The sequence below is a fragment of the Aquarana catesbeiana genome, linkage group LG02 (assembly GCF_042186555.1).
Source record: "Aquarana catesbeiana isolate 2022-GZ linkage group LG02, ASM4218655v1, whole genome shotgun sequence".
Taxonomy (NCBI): Eukaryota; Metazoa; Chordata; class Amphibia; order Anura; family Ranidae; genus Aquarana; species Aquarana catesbeiana.
The window spans coordinates 813,925,507-813,943,080 of NC_133325.1; the positions used below are offsets into that span (position 1 = coordinate 813,925,507).

The 17,574-nt window shown below is 51.1% G+C and overlaps 2 protein-coding genes across 3 annotated transcripts in view; both read left to right on the top strand.

Moving 5' to 3' along the window:
* Nucleotides 1–17,574, top strand: part of LOC141129552 (myoferlin-like) — a 644,669-nt gene that overhangs the window by 143,180 nt on the left and 483,915 nt on the right. The gene's annotated exons all lie outside the window — the stretch shown is intronic.
* Nucleotides 9,772–17,574, top strand: part of UBASH3A (ubiquitin associated and SH3 domain containing A) — a 57,178-nt gene continuing 49,375 nt past the window's right edge. The window contains exons 1-2 of one of the 2 annotated variants that reach the window (XM_073617642.1): nucleotides 9,772–10,183; nucleotides 15,172–15,262. In XM_073617642.1, coding sequence (XP_073473743.1) covers nucleotides 10,092–10,183; nucleotides 15,172–15,262 — 183 coding nt within the window. In that variant the 5' untranslated portion in view covers nucleotides 9,772–10,091. The remainder of the gene's footprint in view (nucleotides 10,184–15,171; nucleotides 15,263–17,574) is intronic. The other variant, XM_073617641.1, reaches the window with a different exon arrangement.

Below are 17,574 nucleotides of genomic sequence, written 5' to 3' on the forward strand. Positions count from 1 at the left end.
ACAAGCAAAATGTTTTAATAAATGTTGCCTTGATATACAAGCGATGTCTTGATATAAGAGTAGCGTCATGTCACAACTGAGTATAAAAAAGAAGAGAGGAGCCTCTAATGCCGCGTACACACGGTCGGACTTTTCGTCTACAAAAGTCCAACGGACGCCGACGGACTAAAGCTGGCTGGTAATCCGATCGTGTGTGGGCTTCTCCGGACTTTCAGCAGACTTTTTCAGCCTCAAATCCGACGGACTTTAGATTTGAAACATGCTTCAAATCTTTACGTCGTAACTACGATGGACCCCGAAATCCGCTCGTCTGTGTGCTAGTCCGACGGACAAAAACCCATGCTAGGGCAGCTATTGGCTACTGGCTATGAACTTCCTTATTTTAGTCCGGTGTACGTCATCACGTACGAATCCGTCGGACTTTTGTGTGGTCGTGTGTAGGCAAGTCCGTTCGTTAGAAAGTCTGCTGCAAGTCCGCCGAAAGTCCGCAGGAAGTCTGTCGGACAGGCTGTCGGACTTTTGTAGACGAAAAGTCCGACCGTGTGTACGCGGCATAAGTGTAGCAATATGGTTACATTTAATGAACGTACAACATTTATCAATTTATTGCTACACTTAGAGGTGCCTCTCTTCTCTTTTGTACCCTGTAAAAAAATGCTTTGATATACAAGTGCTTTGGAATACAATGTTTCTGGAACGAATTATGCTCGCAAACCAAGGTTTTACTGTATAATGCAAATAAAACATAAAAGACTTTATTTAAAGTGTTAAAAGCATATTGATACAGAACATCACCATAGCAGTACATGATACATAATACACATTGAGTACCCAGCTCATGAAGAGCTAGTGAAAAGCATAGAAAGGACCGCTTATGTATCCCGACACGTTTCGAGAGTCTTGAAGTATATCCCTTCTTCAGGGACATTGAGAAGCCTATAATTTTTGAGAATACTCTGGAAGAAAAACAAAGTATACAGTTCAAAGACATAGTTAGTGTCAGGCTCTTACTTACCAGACCGGCGAGTCCAATCGGGTAGAGGGTAGGCTCCCTTACGCGTCCGACTAACGGCCCCTGGTAGAGTAAACAGAAGGCACGAAAGTACGGAGTGGTATGAGAGCCTGTATGCACAGTCCAGATACTGCAGGGTAGCAGATGAGAAGGCTGAAGCTGGCTGAAGCACAGGCACAAGACGGAGCAGGTTAGTTAGGAAGCAGGCTGGGTAGACCACAGACAGGCAGCTGGAGTCCAAGGGAACAGGCAGACGGATGGTCAGGAGGCAGGCCGGGTTCGGTAACAGACAGACGGCAAAGGTACAGTGGAGCAGGCAAGCGGATGGTCAAAACAAGCAGAAGTCAGGTACAGGCAGAGTTCAAGGAGAGATCCAGGAGACAAGGCCGGGTCAGCAGGTAATCAGGAACGGTTCGGATACAGGGTCAGGCACTGGGACAATTAGCTGTTGATCAGGCAGCACTGGTCACAGAGGCACGCCAGCTTAAATGCATCTTTTGGCGCCAAACGACGTGCATGCGCGCGCCCCAGCACACACAGGCGCGCGCACCCGCCAACGCCCGCGCGCGCGCCCCCGCACGCCGGCGTGCACAGCAGGACGACCCTGGACACACACACCAGCACCGCGAGGAACACGCACAGCGGGGTCCACAGGAACGCGCGACGCGCCCTGCCGCACACCGCCGCGAGCACCCTGCCCGCCGAGGTACGCTCTCTGACAGTTAGGGCAAATGTTACGCCTACATATGGATCGCATCAGCCGTGAAATCATGTACATACCAATACTGCGTTATAGAGTAAAACATTCCTTGGAAAATACAGGGTGGAGCTGAATAAAAATTATAGGGTTTCCTGTTGGAAAAGCGACCAAATTAATGGAAAACCCAAAGGCCCAGGATGTCCCACACAAGGATCCCAAAAAGGGGGGTTTGCAGCCAAAGCATGGGGCGAGAAGTAAGAGATGTGCCAATGGTCTATCTTGAAAACGGATAAGCACACAGGTGAGATGGTTCAACCTGCAGGGGAAAAAATGAGTGCATGGCAATAAAATGTGAAGGCCAAAGAAAGGATCATAGATATCATAATAGAATAAGAAGTGACATGCCAAAGCATTGAGAAGCATAGGGCACTATCAAAAAGTTGCCAACAATGAAGTAGGCATTGTCAAAACCATCATGGTCTATATATATTTTTACGTAGGGGAGATTACAATAACTGATAAGTAGATAATGAGGCCAACATTTTATGAGGGTACTGTACGCCGCCATAAATCGTATAATTAAAATTATTGAGCAGACCACTAATGCCCATACATATATTGTTAGTGTTTCTATCCATGCATATAAGTAAAGAGTGCCTTGTGCCTGTTCCTGCGTATTGCAGGCTGACACAGGCAAAAAAGACACTGTGGTAAAGCCGCCTCCATAAAGCATGCTGTGGGCATGTGCACATAAAAAGGAAGGGGTCACAGGAGGAAGACCACAAAGGTTGATGAGACCTACCTAAATGGTGTGGTTAAAGAGGCACAAACGCCGTGTTTCCATAAAGATCTCCAGAGCAGCAGCATCCGCGTTAGGCAGATACGCCGTCTGGGATTATATGCAGACGCCCGCACATGCGCAGTACAGACGTTGGTCACGTCGTGACGTCTCGCCTCATCACGGATGAGATAACAGGTGGTGCAGAGTGTGACGAAGGAGGATAGAGGGGCGTGGGTGGATCTAAGTGTCAATACATGGTCGTGGCTCACAGCCAATGCCATCAAAAGGAAAGTCATCACTTAGCATGGGAGACTGTAAGAGGGATCCCCAGAGCCACACGTGCAAGTTGCCCTCCCACCCAGAAGAGTGGAAGAACGTCATGCACCCACGGCTCACCGTCGCACAATATGCAGCAGATGCATTGAACAATGCGCAAAGCCAAACTAGATGGACATGCACAGCATCCCGCAGTCCCTCATACAAAGAGGCCCACCACACTAGATGAACATGGACGAGGCACTGCGGGATGCTGTACATCTAGTGTGGTGGGCCTCTTTGTATGAGGGACTGCGGGATGCTGTACATGTCCATCTAGTGTGGTGGGCCTCTTTGTATGAGGGACTGCGGGATGCTGTACATATACAGAGGGCCCACCACACTAGATGGACATGCACAGCATCCCGCAGTGCCTCATAAAAAGAGGCCCACCACACTAGATGGACATGTACAGCATCCCACAGTCCCTCATACAAAGAGGCCCACCACACTAGATGGACATGCACAGCATCCCGCAGTGCCTCAAAAAAAGAGGCCCACCACACTAGATGGACATGTACAGCATCCCGCAGTCCCTCATACAAAGAGGCCCACCACACTAGATGGACATGTACAGCATCCCGCAGTCCCTCATACAAAGAGGCCCACCACACTAGATGGACATGTACAGCATCCCACAGTGCCTCATACAAAGAGGCCCACCACACTAGATGGACATGCACAGCATCCCGCAGTGCCGCATACAAAGAGGCCCACCACACTAAATCCCGCAGTCCCTCATACAAAGAGGCCCTCCACACTAGATGGACATGTACAGCATCCCGCAGTCCCTCATACAAAGAGGCCCACCACACTAGATGAACATGTACAGCATCCCGCAGTGCCTCGTCCATCTAGTGTGGTGGGCCTCTTTGTATGAGGGACTGCGGGATGCTGTACATGTCCATCTAGTGTGGTGGGCCTCTTAGTTTGAGGGACTGCGGGATGCTGTACATGTCCATCTAGTGTGGTGGGCCTCTTTTTATGAGGCACTGCGGGATGCTGTGCATGTCCATCTAGTGTGGTGGGCCTCTTTGTATGAGGGACTGCGGGATGCTGTACATGTCCATCTAGTGTGGTGGGCCTCTTTGTATATGTACAGCATCCCGCAGTCCCTCATACAAAGAGGCCCACCACACTAGATGGACATGCACAGCATCCCGCAGTGCCTCATAAAAAGAGGCCCACCACACTAGATGGACATGTACAGCATCCCGCAGTCCCTCATACAAAGAGGCCCACCACACTAGATGGACATGTATAGCATCCCACAGTGCCTCATACAAAGAGGCCCACCACACTAGATGGACATGCACAGCATCCCGCAGTGCCGCATACAAAGAGGCCCACCACACTAAATCCCGCAGTCCCTCATACAAAGAGGCCCACCACACTAGATGGACATGTACAGCATCCCACAGTGCTGCGTACAAAGAGGCTCACCACACTAGATGGACATGTACAGCATCCCGCAGTGCCTCATAAAAAGAGGCCAACCACATTAGATGGACATGCACAGCATCCCGCAGTCCCTCATACAAATAGGCCAGAGGCGTAACTATAACCTTCAGGGCCCCAGTGCAAGAAACCAAGAATGGCCCCTGACCCGCAGTATGATTGGGGGGGGGTATTGTGAAAGGATGAGGGGCGGTATGACGGGGTATTTTGACAGGAGGGGGCAGTGTGACCAAAGAAGGGTATCTGGAAAGTGTGACCAGAGGGGGGAGTGTGATAAGAGGGGGCACTGTGAAAGAAGGGGGGCAGTGTGACAAGAAGGGGCAGTACGATGGGGGCAGTGTGACAGGAGGGGGCAGTGTGACAGGGGGATATTGTGACAAGAGGGGGGCAGTGTGACAGGAAAAGGATACCTGGGAAGTATTACAAGAAGGGGGCAGTGTAATGAGGGAGCACTGTGAAAGGAGGGGGACTGTTTAACAAGAGGGGGGTAGTGTGACAGGAGGGGGGTCAATATGACAGAAGGGGGCAGTGTGACGAGGGGGCATAATGATGGAGGGGCAGTGTTACAGGAGGGGGCAGTATGACAGGAATGTATTGTGCCAAGGGGGCAGTGTGACAGGGGACAGTGAGACAGGTGGGGGCAGTATGATGGGGAAATAGTATGACATGGGCAGTGTGATAAAAGAGGGGCTATGTGTCAGGTGGGGGGGCCAGTGTATGAGGGGACAGGTGGGGGGCCAGTGTGAGAGGGGACAGGTGGGGGGGGCAGTGTGAGAGGGGACAGGTGGGGGACAGTGTGAGAGGGGACAGGTGGGGGGCAGTGTGTGAGGGGACAGGTGGGGGGCCAGTGTGAGAGGGGACAGGTGGGGGGCCAGTGTGAGAGGGGACAGGTGGGGGGCAGTGTGAGAGGGGACAGGTGGGGGGCAGTGTGAGAGGGGACAGGTGGGGGGCCAGTGTGAGAGGGGACAGGTGGGGGGGCAGTGTGAGAGGGGACAGGTGGGGGGGGCAGTGTGAGAGGGGACAGGTGGGGGCAGTGTTAGAGGGGACAGGTGGGGGGCCAGTGTGAGAGGGGACAGGTGGAGGCAGTGTGAGAGGGGACAGGTGGGGGGGTGCAGTGTGAGAGGGGACAGGTGGGGGGGTGCAGTGTGAGAGGGGACAGGTGGGGGGCAGTGTGAGAGGGGACAGGTGGGGGGTGCAGTGTGAGAGGGGACAGGTGGGGGACAGTGTAAGAGGGGACAGGTGGGGGGCAGTGTGAGAGGGGACAGGTGGGGGGCAGTGTGAGAGGGGACAGGTGGGGGGGCCAGTGTGAGAGGGGACAGGTGGGGGGGGCAGTGTGAGAGGGGACAGGTGGGGGGGCAGTGTGAGAGGGGACAGGTGGGGGCAGTGTTAGAGGGGACAGGTGGGGGGCCAGTGTGAGAGGGGACAGGTGGAGGCAGTGTGAGAGGGGACAGGTGGGGGGGTGCAGTGTGAGAGGGGACAGGTGGGGGGGTGCAGTGTGAGAGGGGACAGGTGGGGGGCAGTGTCAGAGGGGACAGGTGGGGGGGTGCAGTGTGAGAGGGGACAGGTGGGGGGCAGTGTGAGAGGGGACAGGTGGGGGGCAGTGTGAGAGGGGACAGGTGGGGGGGCAGTGTGAGAGGGGACAGGTGAGGGGACAGTGTGAGAGGGGACAGGTGGGGGGGGCAGTGTGAGAGGGGACAGGTGGGGGGGGCAGTGTGAGAGGGGACAGGTGAGGGGACAGTGTGAGAGGGGACAGGTGGGGGGCCAGTGTGAGTGGGGACAGGTCGGGGGCAGTTTGAGAGGGGACAGGTGGGGGGGCAGTGTGAGAGGGGACAGGTGGGGACAGTGTGAGAGGGGACAGGTGGGGGGGCCAGTGTAAGCGGGGACAGGTGGGGGGCAGTGTGAGAGGGGACAGGTGAGGGGGCAGTGTGAGAGGGGGACAGGTGGGGGGCAGTGTGAGAGGGGACAGGTGGGGGGACAGTGTGAGAGGGGACAGGTGGGGGGCCAGTGTGAGTGGGGACAGGTCGGGGGCAGTTTGAGAGGGGACAGGTGGGGGGGCAGTGTGAGAGGGGACAGGTGGGGACAGTGTGAGAGGGGACAGGTGGGGGGCCAGTGTAAGCGGGGACAGGTGGGGGGGCAGTGTGAGAGGGGACAGGTGAGGGGGCAGTGTGAGAGGGGACAGGTGGGGGGCAGTGTGAGAGGGGACAGGTGAGGGGACAGTGTGAGAGGGGACAGGTGGGGGGCCAGTGTGAGAGGGGACAGGTGGGGGGGCAGTGTGAGAGGGGACAGGTGGGGGGCCAGTGTGAGAGGGGACAGGTGGGGGGCCAGTGTGAGAGGGGACAGGTGGGGGTGCAGTGTGAGAGAGGACAGGTGGGGGACAGTGTGAGAGGGAACAGGTGGGGGACAGTGTGAGAGGGGACAGGTGGGGGACAGTGTGAGAGGGGACAGGTGGGGGGGCCAGTGTGAGAGGGGGACAGGTGGGGGGTGCAGTGTAAGAGGGGACAGGTGGGGGACAGTGTGAGAGGGGACAGGTGGGGGGCCAGTGTGAGAGGGGACAGGTGGGGGGGCAGTGTGTGAGGGGACAGGTGGGGGGCCAGTGTGAGAGGGGACAGGTGGAGGGGCCAGTGTGAGAGGGGACAGGTGGGGGGCCAGTGTGAGAGGGGACAGGTGGGGGGGCCAGTGTGAGAGGGGGACAGGTGGGGGGGCAGTGTGTGAGGGGACAGGTGGGGGGGCAGTGTGAGAGGGGACAGGTGGGGGGCCAGTGTGAGAGGGGACAGGTGGGGGGCAGTGTGAGAGGGGACAGGTGGGGGGCCAGTGTGAGAGGGGACAGGTGGGGGGGGGGCCAGTGTGAGAGGGGACAGGTGGGGGGGGGCCAGTGTGAGAGGGGACAGGTGGGGGGGCCAGTGTGAGAGGGGACAGGTGGGGGGGCAGTGTGAGAGGGGACAGGTGGGGGGGCAGTGTGAGAGGGGACAGGTGGGGGGGCAGTGTGAGAGGGGACAGGTGGGGGGGCAGTGTGAGAGGGGACAGGTGGGGGGGGGCCTGTGTGAGAGGGGACAGGTGGGGGGGCCAGTGTGAGAGGGGACAGGTAAGGGCCAGTGTTGTGCTTTACTTACATGAGAAGCACATATGGAAGAAGCAGGATGCTTCCTTGTGATGTCCGCAGGATGTCCCTCCAGGCAGCACAGTTCACTTCCCGAGTATCATTGTATACAATGGAGAGGGGAGAGGCCTCTGACCCGAGCGTGTATCAGCAAGACTCAGAGTGTACAAGCAGAGGGACAAACTTGTGCCCTGAATCTGGTGTCTGCTCGGGTCAGAAGCCCCTCCCCTCTCCATTGTACTCACTGATATTCGGGAAGTGAACTGTGTGCTGCCTGGAGGGACATCCCGCAGAGCGCGGACATCACATAGCTGCCGATCGCCCCCTCCTGCCCCCCTCTCCTGTATAGTTAGATGCTGTGACGGGGGGGCCCGTGGAACTCAGAATACATCTTATGTCTAAGGCACCCTGTGCCATCCTGGCACAGGGTGAGTGAGAAAATATATCTTGGACTACTTAAAATGGGACAGTAATATTTGTCCACAATATCTCCCAGGATGTATGTTAATTGAATGAGCTGATCACATTGTCCTCTATACAATGTAGGAGACGGGACGACTCCTATTGGAGCTCATGTTAATTAGGTTTTGTTTGTATTGTTAATTGTAATTAGCTCCAGCTATTGTGTTTATACTACTGTGTGAAGCTCGGTGCCCACAAGTCTGTCATCTGGTCTGGGTAAATGTTTTAGTAAATTAGCTCATGTTAATTAGGTTAGCTTTGAGTCAGCCTGCTGTATAAATGTGTGTGAGATCTCAAATAAAGAGTTCGTTCTGATTTACTCCAAGACTGGTGTTGTCTAGTTCTTAGGGGTTCCTATAGCCAGATCCATTGGACTCGTGTTCCAGAACTTAGGAAGCGGTATACTGACGGAAGCACTCAAGCGGAGTGTGGGACGTTCCGTGACAGATGCCAGCCAGGGGAGGTGCGGCGTCTTGGGCCCCCCCCCACACTGGCAGAATTCCAGGGCCCAGTCGCAAGTGCGACTGTTGTGACCCTGGTAATTCCGCCACTGAAAGAGGCCCACTACACTAGATGGACATGCACAGCATCCCTCAGTGTCGTGTACAAAGAGGCCCAGCACACTAGATGGACATGTACAGCATCCCGCAGTGCCACGTACAAAGAGGCCCACCACACTAGATGGACATGCAAAGCTTCCCGCAGTGCCATGTACAAAGAGGTCCACCACACTAGATGGACATGCACAGCAACCTACAGTGTTGCGTACAAAGAGGCCCTCCACACTAATCGAATCCATCTAGTGTGGTGGGCCTCTTTGTACGCGGCACTGCGGGATGCTGTGCATGTCCATCTAGTGTGGAGGGCCTCTTTGTACGAGGCACTGCGGGATGCTGTGCATGTCCATCTAGTGTGCTGGGCCTCTTTGTACACGGCACTGCGGGATACTGTGCATGTCCATCTAGTGTGGTGGGCCTCTTTGTACGTGGCACTGCGGGATGCTGTGCATGTCCATCTAGTGTGCTGGGCCTCTTTGTACACGGCACTGCGGGATGCTGTACATGTCCATCTAGTGTGGTGGGCCTCTTTGTACACGGCACTGCGGGATGCTGTACATGTCCATCTAGTGTGGTGGGCCTCTTTGTACACGGCACTGCGGGATGCTGTGCATGTCCATCTAGTGTGGTGGGCCTCTTTGTATGTGGCACTACGGAATGCTGTGCATGTCCATCTAGTGTGGTGGGCCTCTTTGTACACGGAACTGCGGGATGCTGTGCATGTCCATCTAGTGTGGTGGGCCTCTTTGTACACGGAACTGCGGGATGCTGTGTATGTCCATCTAGTGTGGTGAGCCTCTTTGTACGCGGCACTTTGGGATGCTGTGCATGTCCATCTAGTGTGGTGGGCCTCTTTGTATGTGGCACTGCGGGATGCTGTGCATGTCCATCTAGTGTGGAGGGCCTCTTTGTACGCGGCACTGCGGGATGCTGTGTATGTCCATCTAGTGTGGAGGTTCCTTTTTGTACGAGAGACTGCGGGATGCTGTGCATGTCTATTTAGTGTGGTGGGCCTCTTTGTATGTGGCACTGTGGGATGCTGTGCATGTCCATCTAGTGTGGTGGGCCTCTTTGTATGTGGCACTGCGGGATGCTGTGCATGTCCATCTAGTGTGGTGGGCCTCTTTGTATGTGGCACTGCGGGATGCTGTACATGTCCATCTAGTGTTGTGGGCCTCTTTGTATGTGGCACTGCGGGATGCTGTGCATGTCCATCTAGTGTGGTGGGCCTCTTTGTACGCGGCACCGCGGGATGCTGTGCATTTCCATCTAGTGTGGTAGGCCTCTTTGTACGAGAGACTGTGGGATGCTGTGCATGTCCATCTAGTGTGGTGGGCCTCTTTGTATGAGGCACTGCGGGATGCTGTGCATGTCCATCTAGTGTGGAGGGCCTCTTTGTACGAGAGACTGCGGGATGCTGTGCATGTCTATTTAGTGTGGTGGGCCTCTTTGTACACGGCACTGCGGGATGCTGAGCATGTCCGTTATGTCCTGGACCTCCCTACTCAATGTATGATCTATACATTCAGGAATCTGTCAGTACAATCAGTTCTTTATCTATAGATGTGTAATGATGTGTCCTCCTCTTCCAGACACTCCGAGCCGTGTTCCCATTCAGTCCGGTGAATGAAGATGAATTAACGCTCAGACAGGAAGATTATGTGTTTGTAGACCCCTCTCAGATCCCGCACTCTCCTCAGGGGTGGCTCATGGCGGTGTCACACAGGACGGGAAGTTGGGGGCTGGTACCAGAGAACTACCTGGAGAGAACCTCCGAGACTGTCACCTGGATACAACACCGGTAAGAGTCTGTGACACGCCAACTAAATGAGGTTTGATGTACGTAAAGTAATGCACTTGGTAGATCATAGATTTATTAATCTTACAATCTAGGTGGGGTACATCTGGAGGGTCAATGATGGAGAGGATCTGAGTATTCTGGCAGATTATAGATTTATATATATATACATTCTGGAGGGTGAACATCTGGGGGGGTCAATGAAAAGGATTTGGGGGTTCTGGTAGATCGGAGACTCATAAACTATACAATCTAAGGGGTGTACATGGGGAGGGGGGTCAATAGTAGAGAAGAATCTGGGTGTTTTATGTTCTATTGGGAGAACAACTGGGGGAATCAGTGATGAAAAGGATCTAGATGTTCTAATAGATCAGAGACTTATTAATCTTGCAATCTAGGGGGAGAACAAATGGGGGAGTCAATGATGGAGAAAGGTCTAGTTCTTCTGGCAGAACTATATAGGCAAAACTTGTTTTATTTTCATATATATATGATGACACTGTACTGCACTGGTGACACTCTAATCTCCTCACACCAGTTATATGATGACACTGTACTGTACTGGTGACACCCTGATCTCCTCACACCAGTTATATGATGACACTGCACTGGTGACACTATAATCTCCTCACACCAGTTATATGATGACACTGTACTGTACTGGTGACACCCTGATCTCCTCACACCAGTTATATGATGACACTGTACTGGTGACACCATGATCACCTCACACCAGTTATATGATGACACTGTACTGGTGACACCCTGATCTCCTCACACCAGTTATATGATGACACTGTACTGTACTGGTGACACCCTGATCTCCTCACACCAGTTATATGATGACACTGTACTGTACTGGTGACACCCTGATCTCCTCACACCAGTTATATGATGACACTGCACTGGTGACACTATAATCTCCTCACACCAGTTATATGATGACACTGCACTGGTGACACTATAATCACCTCACACCAGTTATATGATGACACTGTACTGTACTGGTGACACCCTGATCACCTCACACCAGTTATATGATGACACTGTACTGTACTGGTGACACCCTGATCACCTCACACCAGTTATATGATGACACTGTACTGTACTGGTGACACCCTGATCACCTCACACCAGTTATATGATGACACTGTACTGTACTGGTGACACCATGATCACCTCACACCAGTTATATGATGACACTGTACTGTACTGGTGACACCCTGATCTCCTCACACCAGTTATATGATGACACTGTACTGGTGACACCATGATCACCTCACACCAGTTATATGATGACACTGTACTGTACTGGTGACACCCTGATCTCCTCACACCAGTTATATGATGACACTGTACTGGTGACACCATGATCACCTCACACCAGTTATATGATGACACTGTACTGTACTGGTGACACCCTGATCACCTCACACCAGTTATATGATGACACTGTACTGTACTGGTGACACCCTGATCTCCTCACACCAGTTATATGATGACACTGTACTGTACTGGTGACACCCTGATCACCTCACATCAGTTATATGACACTGTACTGTACTGGTGACACCCTGATCACCTCACACCAGTTATATGATGACACTGTACTGTACTGGTGACACCCTGATCACCTCACACCAGTTATATGGTGACACTGTACTGTACTGGTGACACCCTGATCACCTCACACCAGTTATATGATGACACTGTACTGTACTGGTGACACCCTGATCTCCTCACACCAGTTATATGATGACACTGTACTGTACTGGTGACACCCTGATCACCTCACACCAGTTATATGGTGACACTGTACTGTACTGGTGACACCCTGATCACCTCACACCAGTTATATGATGACACTGTACTGTACTGGTGACACCCTGATCTCCTCACACCAGTTATATGATGACACTGTACTGTACTGGTGACACCCTGATCACCTCACACCAGTTATATGATGACACTGTACTGTACTGGTGACACCCTGATCTCCTCACACCAGTTATATGATGACACTGTACTGTACTGGTGACACCCTGATCACCTCACATCAGTTATATGACACTGTACTGTACTGGTGACACCCTGATCACCTCACACCAGTTATATGATGACACTGTACTGTACTGGTGACACCCTGATCACCTCACACCAGTTATATGATGACACTGTACTGGTGACACCATGATCACCTCACACCAGTTATATGATGACACTGTACTGTACTGGTGACACCCTGATCTCCTCACACCAGTTATATGATGACACTGTACTGGTGACACCCTGATCTCCTCACACCAGTTATATGATGACACTGTACTGTACTGGTGACACCCTGATCACCTCACACCAGTTATATGATGACACTGTACTGGTGACACCCTGATCACCTCACACCAGTTATATGATGACACTGTACTGTACTGGTGACACCCTGATCACCTCACACCAGTTATATGATGACACTGTACTGGTGACACCATGATCACCTCACACCAGTTATATGATGACACTGTACTGGTGACACCCTGATCACCTCACACCAGTTATATGATGACACTGTACTGTACTGGTGACACCCTGATCACCTCACACCAGTTATATGATGACACTGTACTGTACTGGTGACACCCTGATCACCTCACACCAGTTATATGATGACACTGTACTGTACTGGTGACACCCTGATCACCTCACACCAGTTATATGATGACACTGTACTCTACTGGTGACACCCTGATCACCTCACACCAGTTATATGATGACACTGTACTGTACTGGTGACACCCTGATCTCCTCACACCAGTTATATGATGACACTGTACTGTACTGGTGACACCCTGATCACCTCACACCAGTTATATGATGACACTGTACTGTACTGGTGACACCCTGATCTCCTCACACCAGTTATATGATGACACTGTACTGGTGACACCCTAATCACCTCACACCAGTTATATGATGACACTGTACTGGTGACACCCTGATCACCTTACACCAGTTATATGATGACATTGTACTGAACTGGTGACACCCTGATCACCTCACACCAGTTATATGATGACACTGTACTGTACTGGTGACACCCTGATCACCTCACACCAGTTATATGATGACACTGTACTGTACTGGTGATACCCTGATCACCTCACACTAGTTATATGATGACGCTATACTGTAGCGGTGACAGTATGTTAAAAAAATGTGAAATTTTTTTAAAATTTCTTAATTTTCCAAAAAATTGCGACAAAAAATGACAACTTAAAAAAACTTGCCATGTCTTACTACAGAGGTCTACTTTCCAAAAAGGGTAATTTGGGGGGTATTTGTACTGTTCTGGCCTTTTGGGGTCTCAAGAAATGAGATTGGCCGTCAGTACATCAGGATTGATGGATTGTTAGAAACTGTATATATCCGATAGTGTGTGGACGCTATAATTTTTCTACAGATAAATAATATACACTGATTAAGGTTATTTTCACCAAAGAAATGTAGCAGTTTATATTTTGTCTGAGATTTATGAAGAAAGATTATTTATTGGCAAAATTGTAGAACAGAAACAAAGAAAACGTGTTTTTCAAAATCTGCCGTAGTTTTTCGTTTATGTTGCAAAAAATACCCCCCCCCCCCCCCCCAGTGGTGATTAGATACCAGAAAAAGAAAACTCTATTTGTGTGAAAAAAAAAATTCATATGGGTACAATGTAGCATGACCGCGTAATTGTCATTCAAAGTGTGACAGCGCTGAAAATTGGCCTGGACAGGAAAAGTGCCCAGTATTGGAGGGGTTAATATATATATATATACAGCAGGCTTACAATAAAGCTGTACCCAGAAACCTAATTAACATGAGCTAGTTATCTAATCATTTACCCAGACTAGGTGACTCAGAGACATGACCTTTAGGACAGACTTGTGGTCACCGAGCTTCACACAGTAGTATAAACACAATAGCAGGAGCTAATTACAATTAACAATACAAACAGTGATCTCCCCCCTCCTCAACCTAGTCATCAACAAACTATAGTAGGAGTAAACTGTCCGGCTCCTACCCAGTCCTAGAGGCCAATGTGATCAGCTCTCCCAACTAACATGTTGAGTTCAGAGTCAAACAAACCAAGAATAGTCTTTACATATATCCTGGGAGATATTGTGGATAAATATTACTGTCCCATTTTAAGCAATCCAAAACATACCCTCCCAGTCACCATTTCCCATATGGCATACACAGGGTTCCCAGAGTCTGTGTGTCCTGGGGACAAGGACCCTAATCCAAAGTTACACCACCTCAAGGGTCCCCAGGCATACAGCTCACAAAGCGCACCGTTCCCCCAAATGCTAGGGCCCATAATCGGTAGGCAAGAGGCTGGCATTCAGTCACAATTAGTAAGACCTCTTCTTCAATAGGCATTCAGTTCTGGGCACTAGTTCACAAGGAGGACATTGTATAAGTGGAATCCAGAGAAGGTCACGGAGGACATTGTAGAAATGGAGACCGGAGAAGGTCATGGAGGACATTGTAGATATGGAGACCAGACATGGTCATGAATGACATTGTAGAAATGGAGAGAGTCCAGAAAAAGTCATGCAGGAGCTCTGTTATGAGGAGAGTTCAGCCAAAGTGACTTTATTGCCCCCAATGAAAGGCGAGATACGATTGATCATCCTATAGAAATACAGAAATGGCCCATCTAGTAAATGTAGTGCAGTTCTTCACTGTAAGGACATTACACGCAGCAAGGAGGTGCTCTTTGTGTCTGGGGGCACATATGGAAAGGCTTCTTTATGGTAACAGCTGTGAACATGTGGTGTGGAACATAGACTTCCTCTGGAGATTGTTTGGTCTGTGGTGTGGGTGGTGGTAGGTCAGTGTCATTGGTACCATCCTGTATATCCCATCTGCTGGTATTATGATTGTGATATTGTGGTGATTATTTATTATAATCCAGAGACATTGAATGTTCATAGATTGTCTTCTGTCAGATGTTACAGATTCCTTCCAGGCCCAGAGCAGCCGGCAGATCAGCCAGAATCTGATGGAGAAAGACGAGACAGGAAGCCCCCCATCACACAGGTATGATGTCCCCGTGTGTGTGTGTCAAGACTTACCACCATGTCAGTATTATCTGTACAGAGGGCATTGTCCTCACACAGTGTGATTACTGGTTTGTATACCAAGTGTGCGTTCCATACTGAGCAGCAGGGCGGTGCCAGACTAACAAGTGGTGCCTGAAAAGCACAGAGAAGCATGGAAGGTGTGGTATGTATTATACACTGAAGAATTTAGTATATAGCACAGGGCAGCATGTAGTATATACAGTGGATATAGAAAAGAATGTCCCAACCTCCCCTTTAAAATGATCCAATTTTCTTGTTTTGCAGCCTGAAATGAACACAGACACCTTTTTCGTTTTATCCAGCTGTATTTATGAGTGCACCAACATGTCAGAGAGACAGAATCACTGAGTTAGAGAGACAGAATCACTGAGTTAGAGGAGGGATCCCCCTCAGTATTTTGTTGTACCCTCTTTTGCTATAATTCCAGCCTTTAGTGTTGGGATGTCTCGGGTAACTTTGCACATCTAGACTTTGCAATATTTGCCTGCTCTTTTCTGCAGAATGGCTTGGGTTCAGTTACAACCACTGTGTGCTCGTTGGTGGACATTCCCCGCCTTCTCCTCCAACCACTGTGTGCTCATTGGTGGACATTCTCCGCCTTCTCCTCCAACCACGGTGTGCTCATTGGTCAACATTCCCCACCTTCTCCTCCAAACACTGAGTGCTTGTTGGTGGACATTCCCCGCCTTCTTCTCCAGCCACTGTGTGCTCATTGGTGGACATTCCCTGCCTTCTTCTCCAGCCACTGTGTGCTCATTGGTGGACATTCCCCACCTTCTCCTCCAACCACTGTGTACTCATTGGTGGACATTTCCTGCCTTCTCCTCCAACCACTGTGTGCTCATTGGTGGACATTCCCTGCCTTCTCCTCCAACCACTGTGTGCTCATTGGTGGACATTCCCCGCCTTTTCCTCTAACCACTGTGTGTTCTTAGGTGGACATTCCCCGTCTTCTCCTCCAACCACTGTGTGCTCATTGGTCAACATTTCCCGCCTTCTCCACCAACCACTGTGTGCTCATTGGTGGACATTCCCCACCTTCTCCTCCAACCACTGTGTGCTCATTGGTGGACATTCCCCGCCTTCTCCTCCAACCACTGTGTGCTCATTGGTGGACATTCCCCACCTTCTCCTCCAACCACTGTGTACTCATTGGTGGACATTTCCTGCCTTCTCCTCCAACCACCGTGTGCTCATTGGTGGACATTCCCCACCTTCTCCTCCAACCACTGTGTACTCATTGGTGGACATTTCCTGCCTTCTCCTCCAACCACTGTGTGCTCATTGGTGGACATTCCCTGCCTTCTCCTTCAATCACTGTGTACTCATTGGTGGACATTTCCTGCCTTCTCCTCCAACCACTGTGTGCTCATTGGTAGACATTCCCCGCCTTCTCCTCCAACCACTGTGTGTTCTTAGGTGGACATTTCCTGTCTTCTCCTCCAATCACTGTGTGCTCATTGGTGGACATTCCCCGCCTTCTCCACCAACCATTGTGTGCTCATTGGTGGACATTCCCCGCCTTCTCCTCCAACCACTGTGTGTTCTTAGGTGGACATTTCCCGTCTTCTCCTCCAACCACTGTGTGCTCATTGGTGGACATTCCCTGCCTTCTCCTCCAACCACTGTGTGCTCATTGGTGGGGATTCTTTTCTATACACACTGCAGTACAATATGGCATGTGTAATGTAATCTATGAAGGCAGAATGAGGTGTAGGATGAGGTACAGGATGTAGGGTGAGGTATGAGGTATACGTGAGATATTCGGTAAGGTATAGGATGAGGTACAAGGTGCGGGGTGAGGTATGAGGTACGAGGTATAGGGTGAGGTATAGGATGAAATATGAGGTGTAGGGTGAGGTACGAGGTATACGGTGAGATACGAGGTATACAGTGACTTGGGGGGGTGAGGTACGAGGTATACGGTGTGTATGCGGATGAGAGGAGAGCAATAGGCAGGAAGTTGGTGGAGGAAATGGATGGTGGATGTGGTTGGTGAGTTCTCAGTAATCTGATGTAATGATCTACCATGTCTCTACTACAGGAATCATCTGCAGGTGACATATCCCCCCACACACACACACACTACATATTACCCATCCCCATATCCCTCCATATTACTACACCACCCCCCCATATCCCTCCATATTACTATACCCCATATGCCTCCATATTACTGCACCCCCCATCCTTCCGTATTGCTACTCCCCCCCATATCCCTCCATATTGCTACACCCCCCATATTGCTACACCCCCCCATATCCCTCC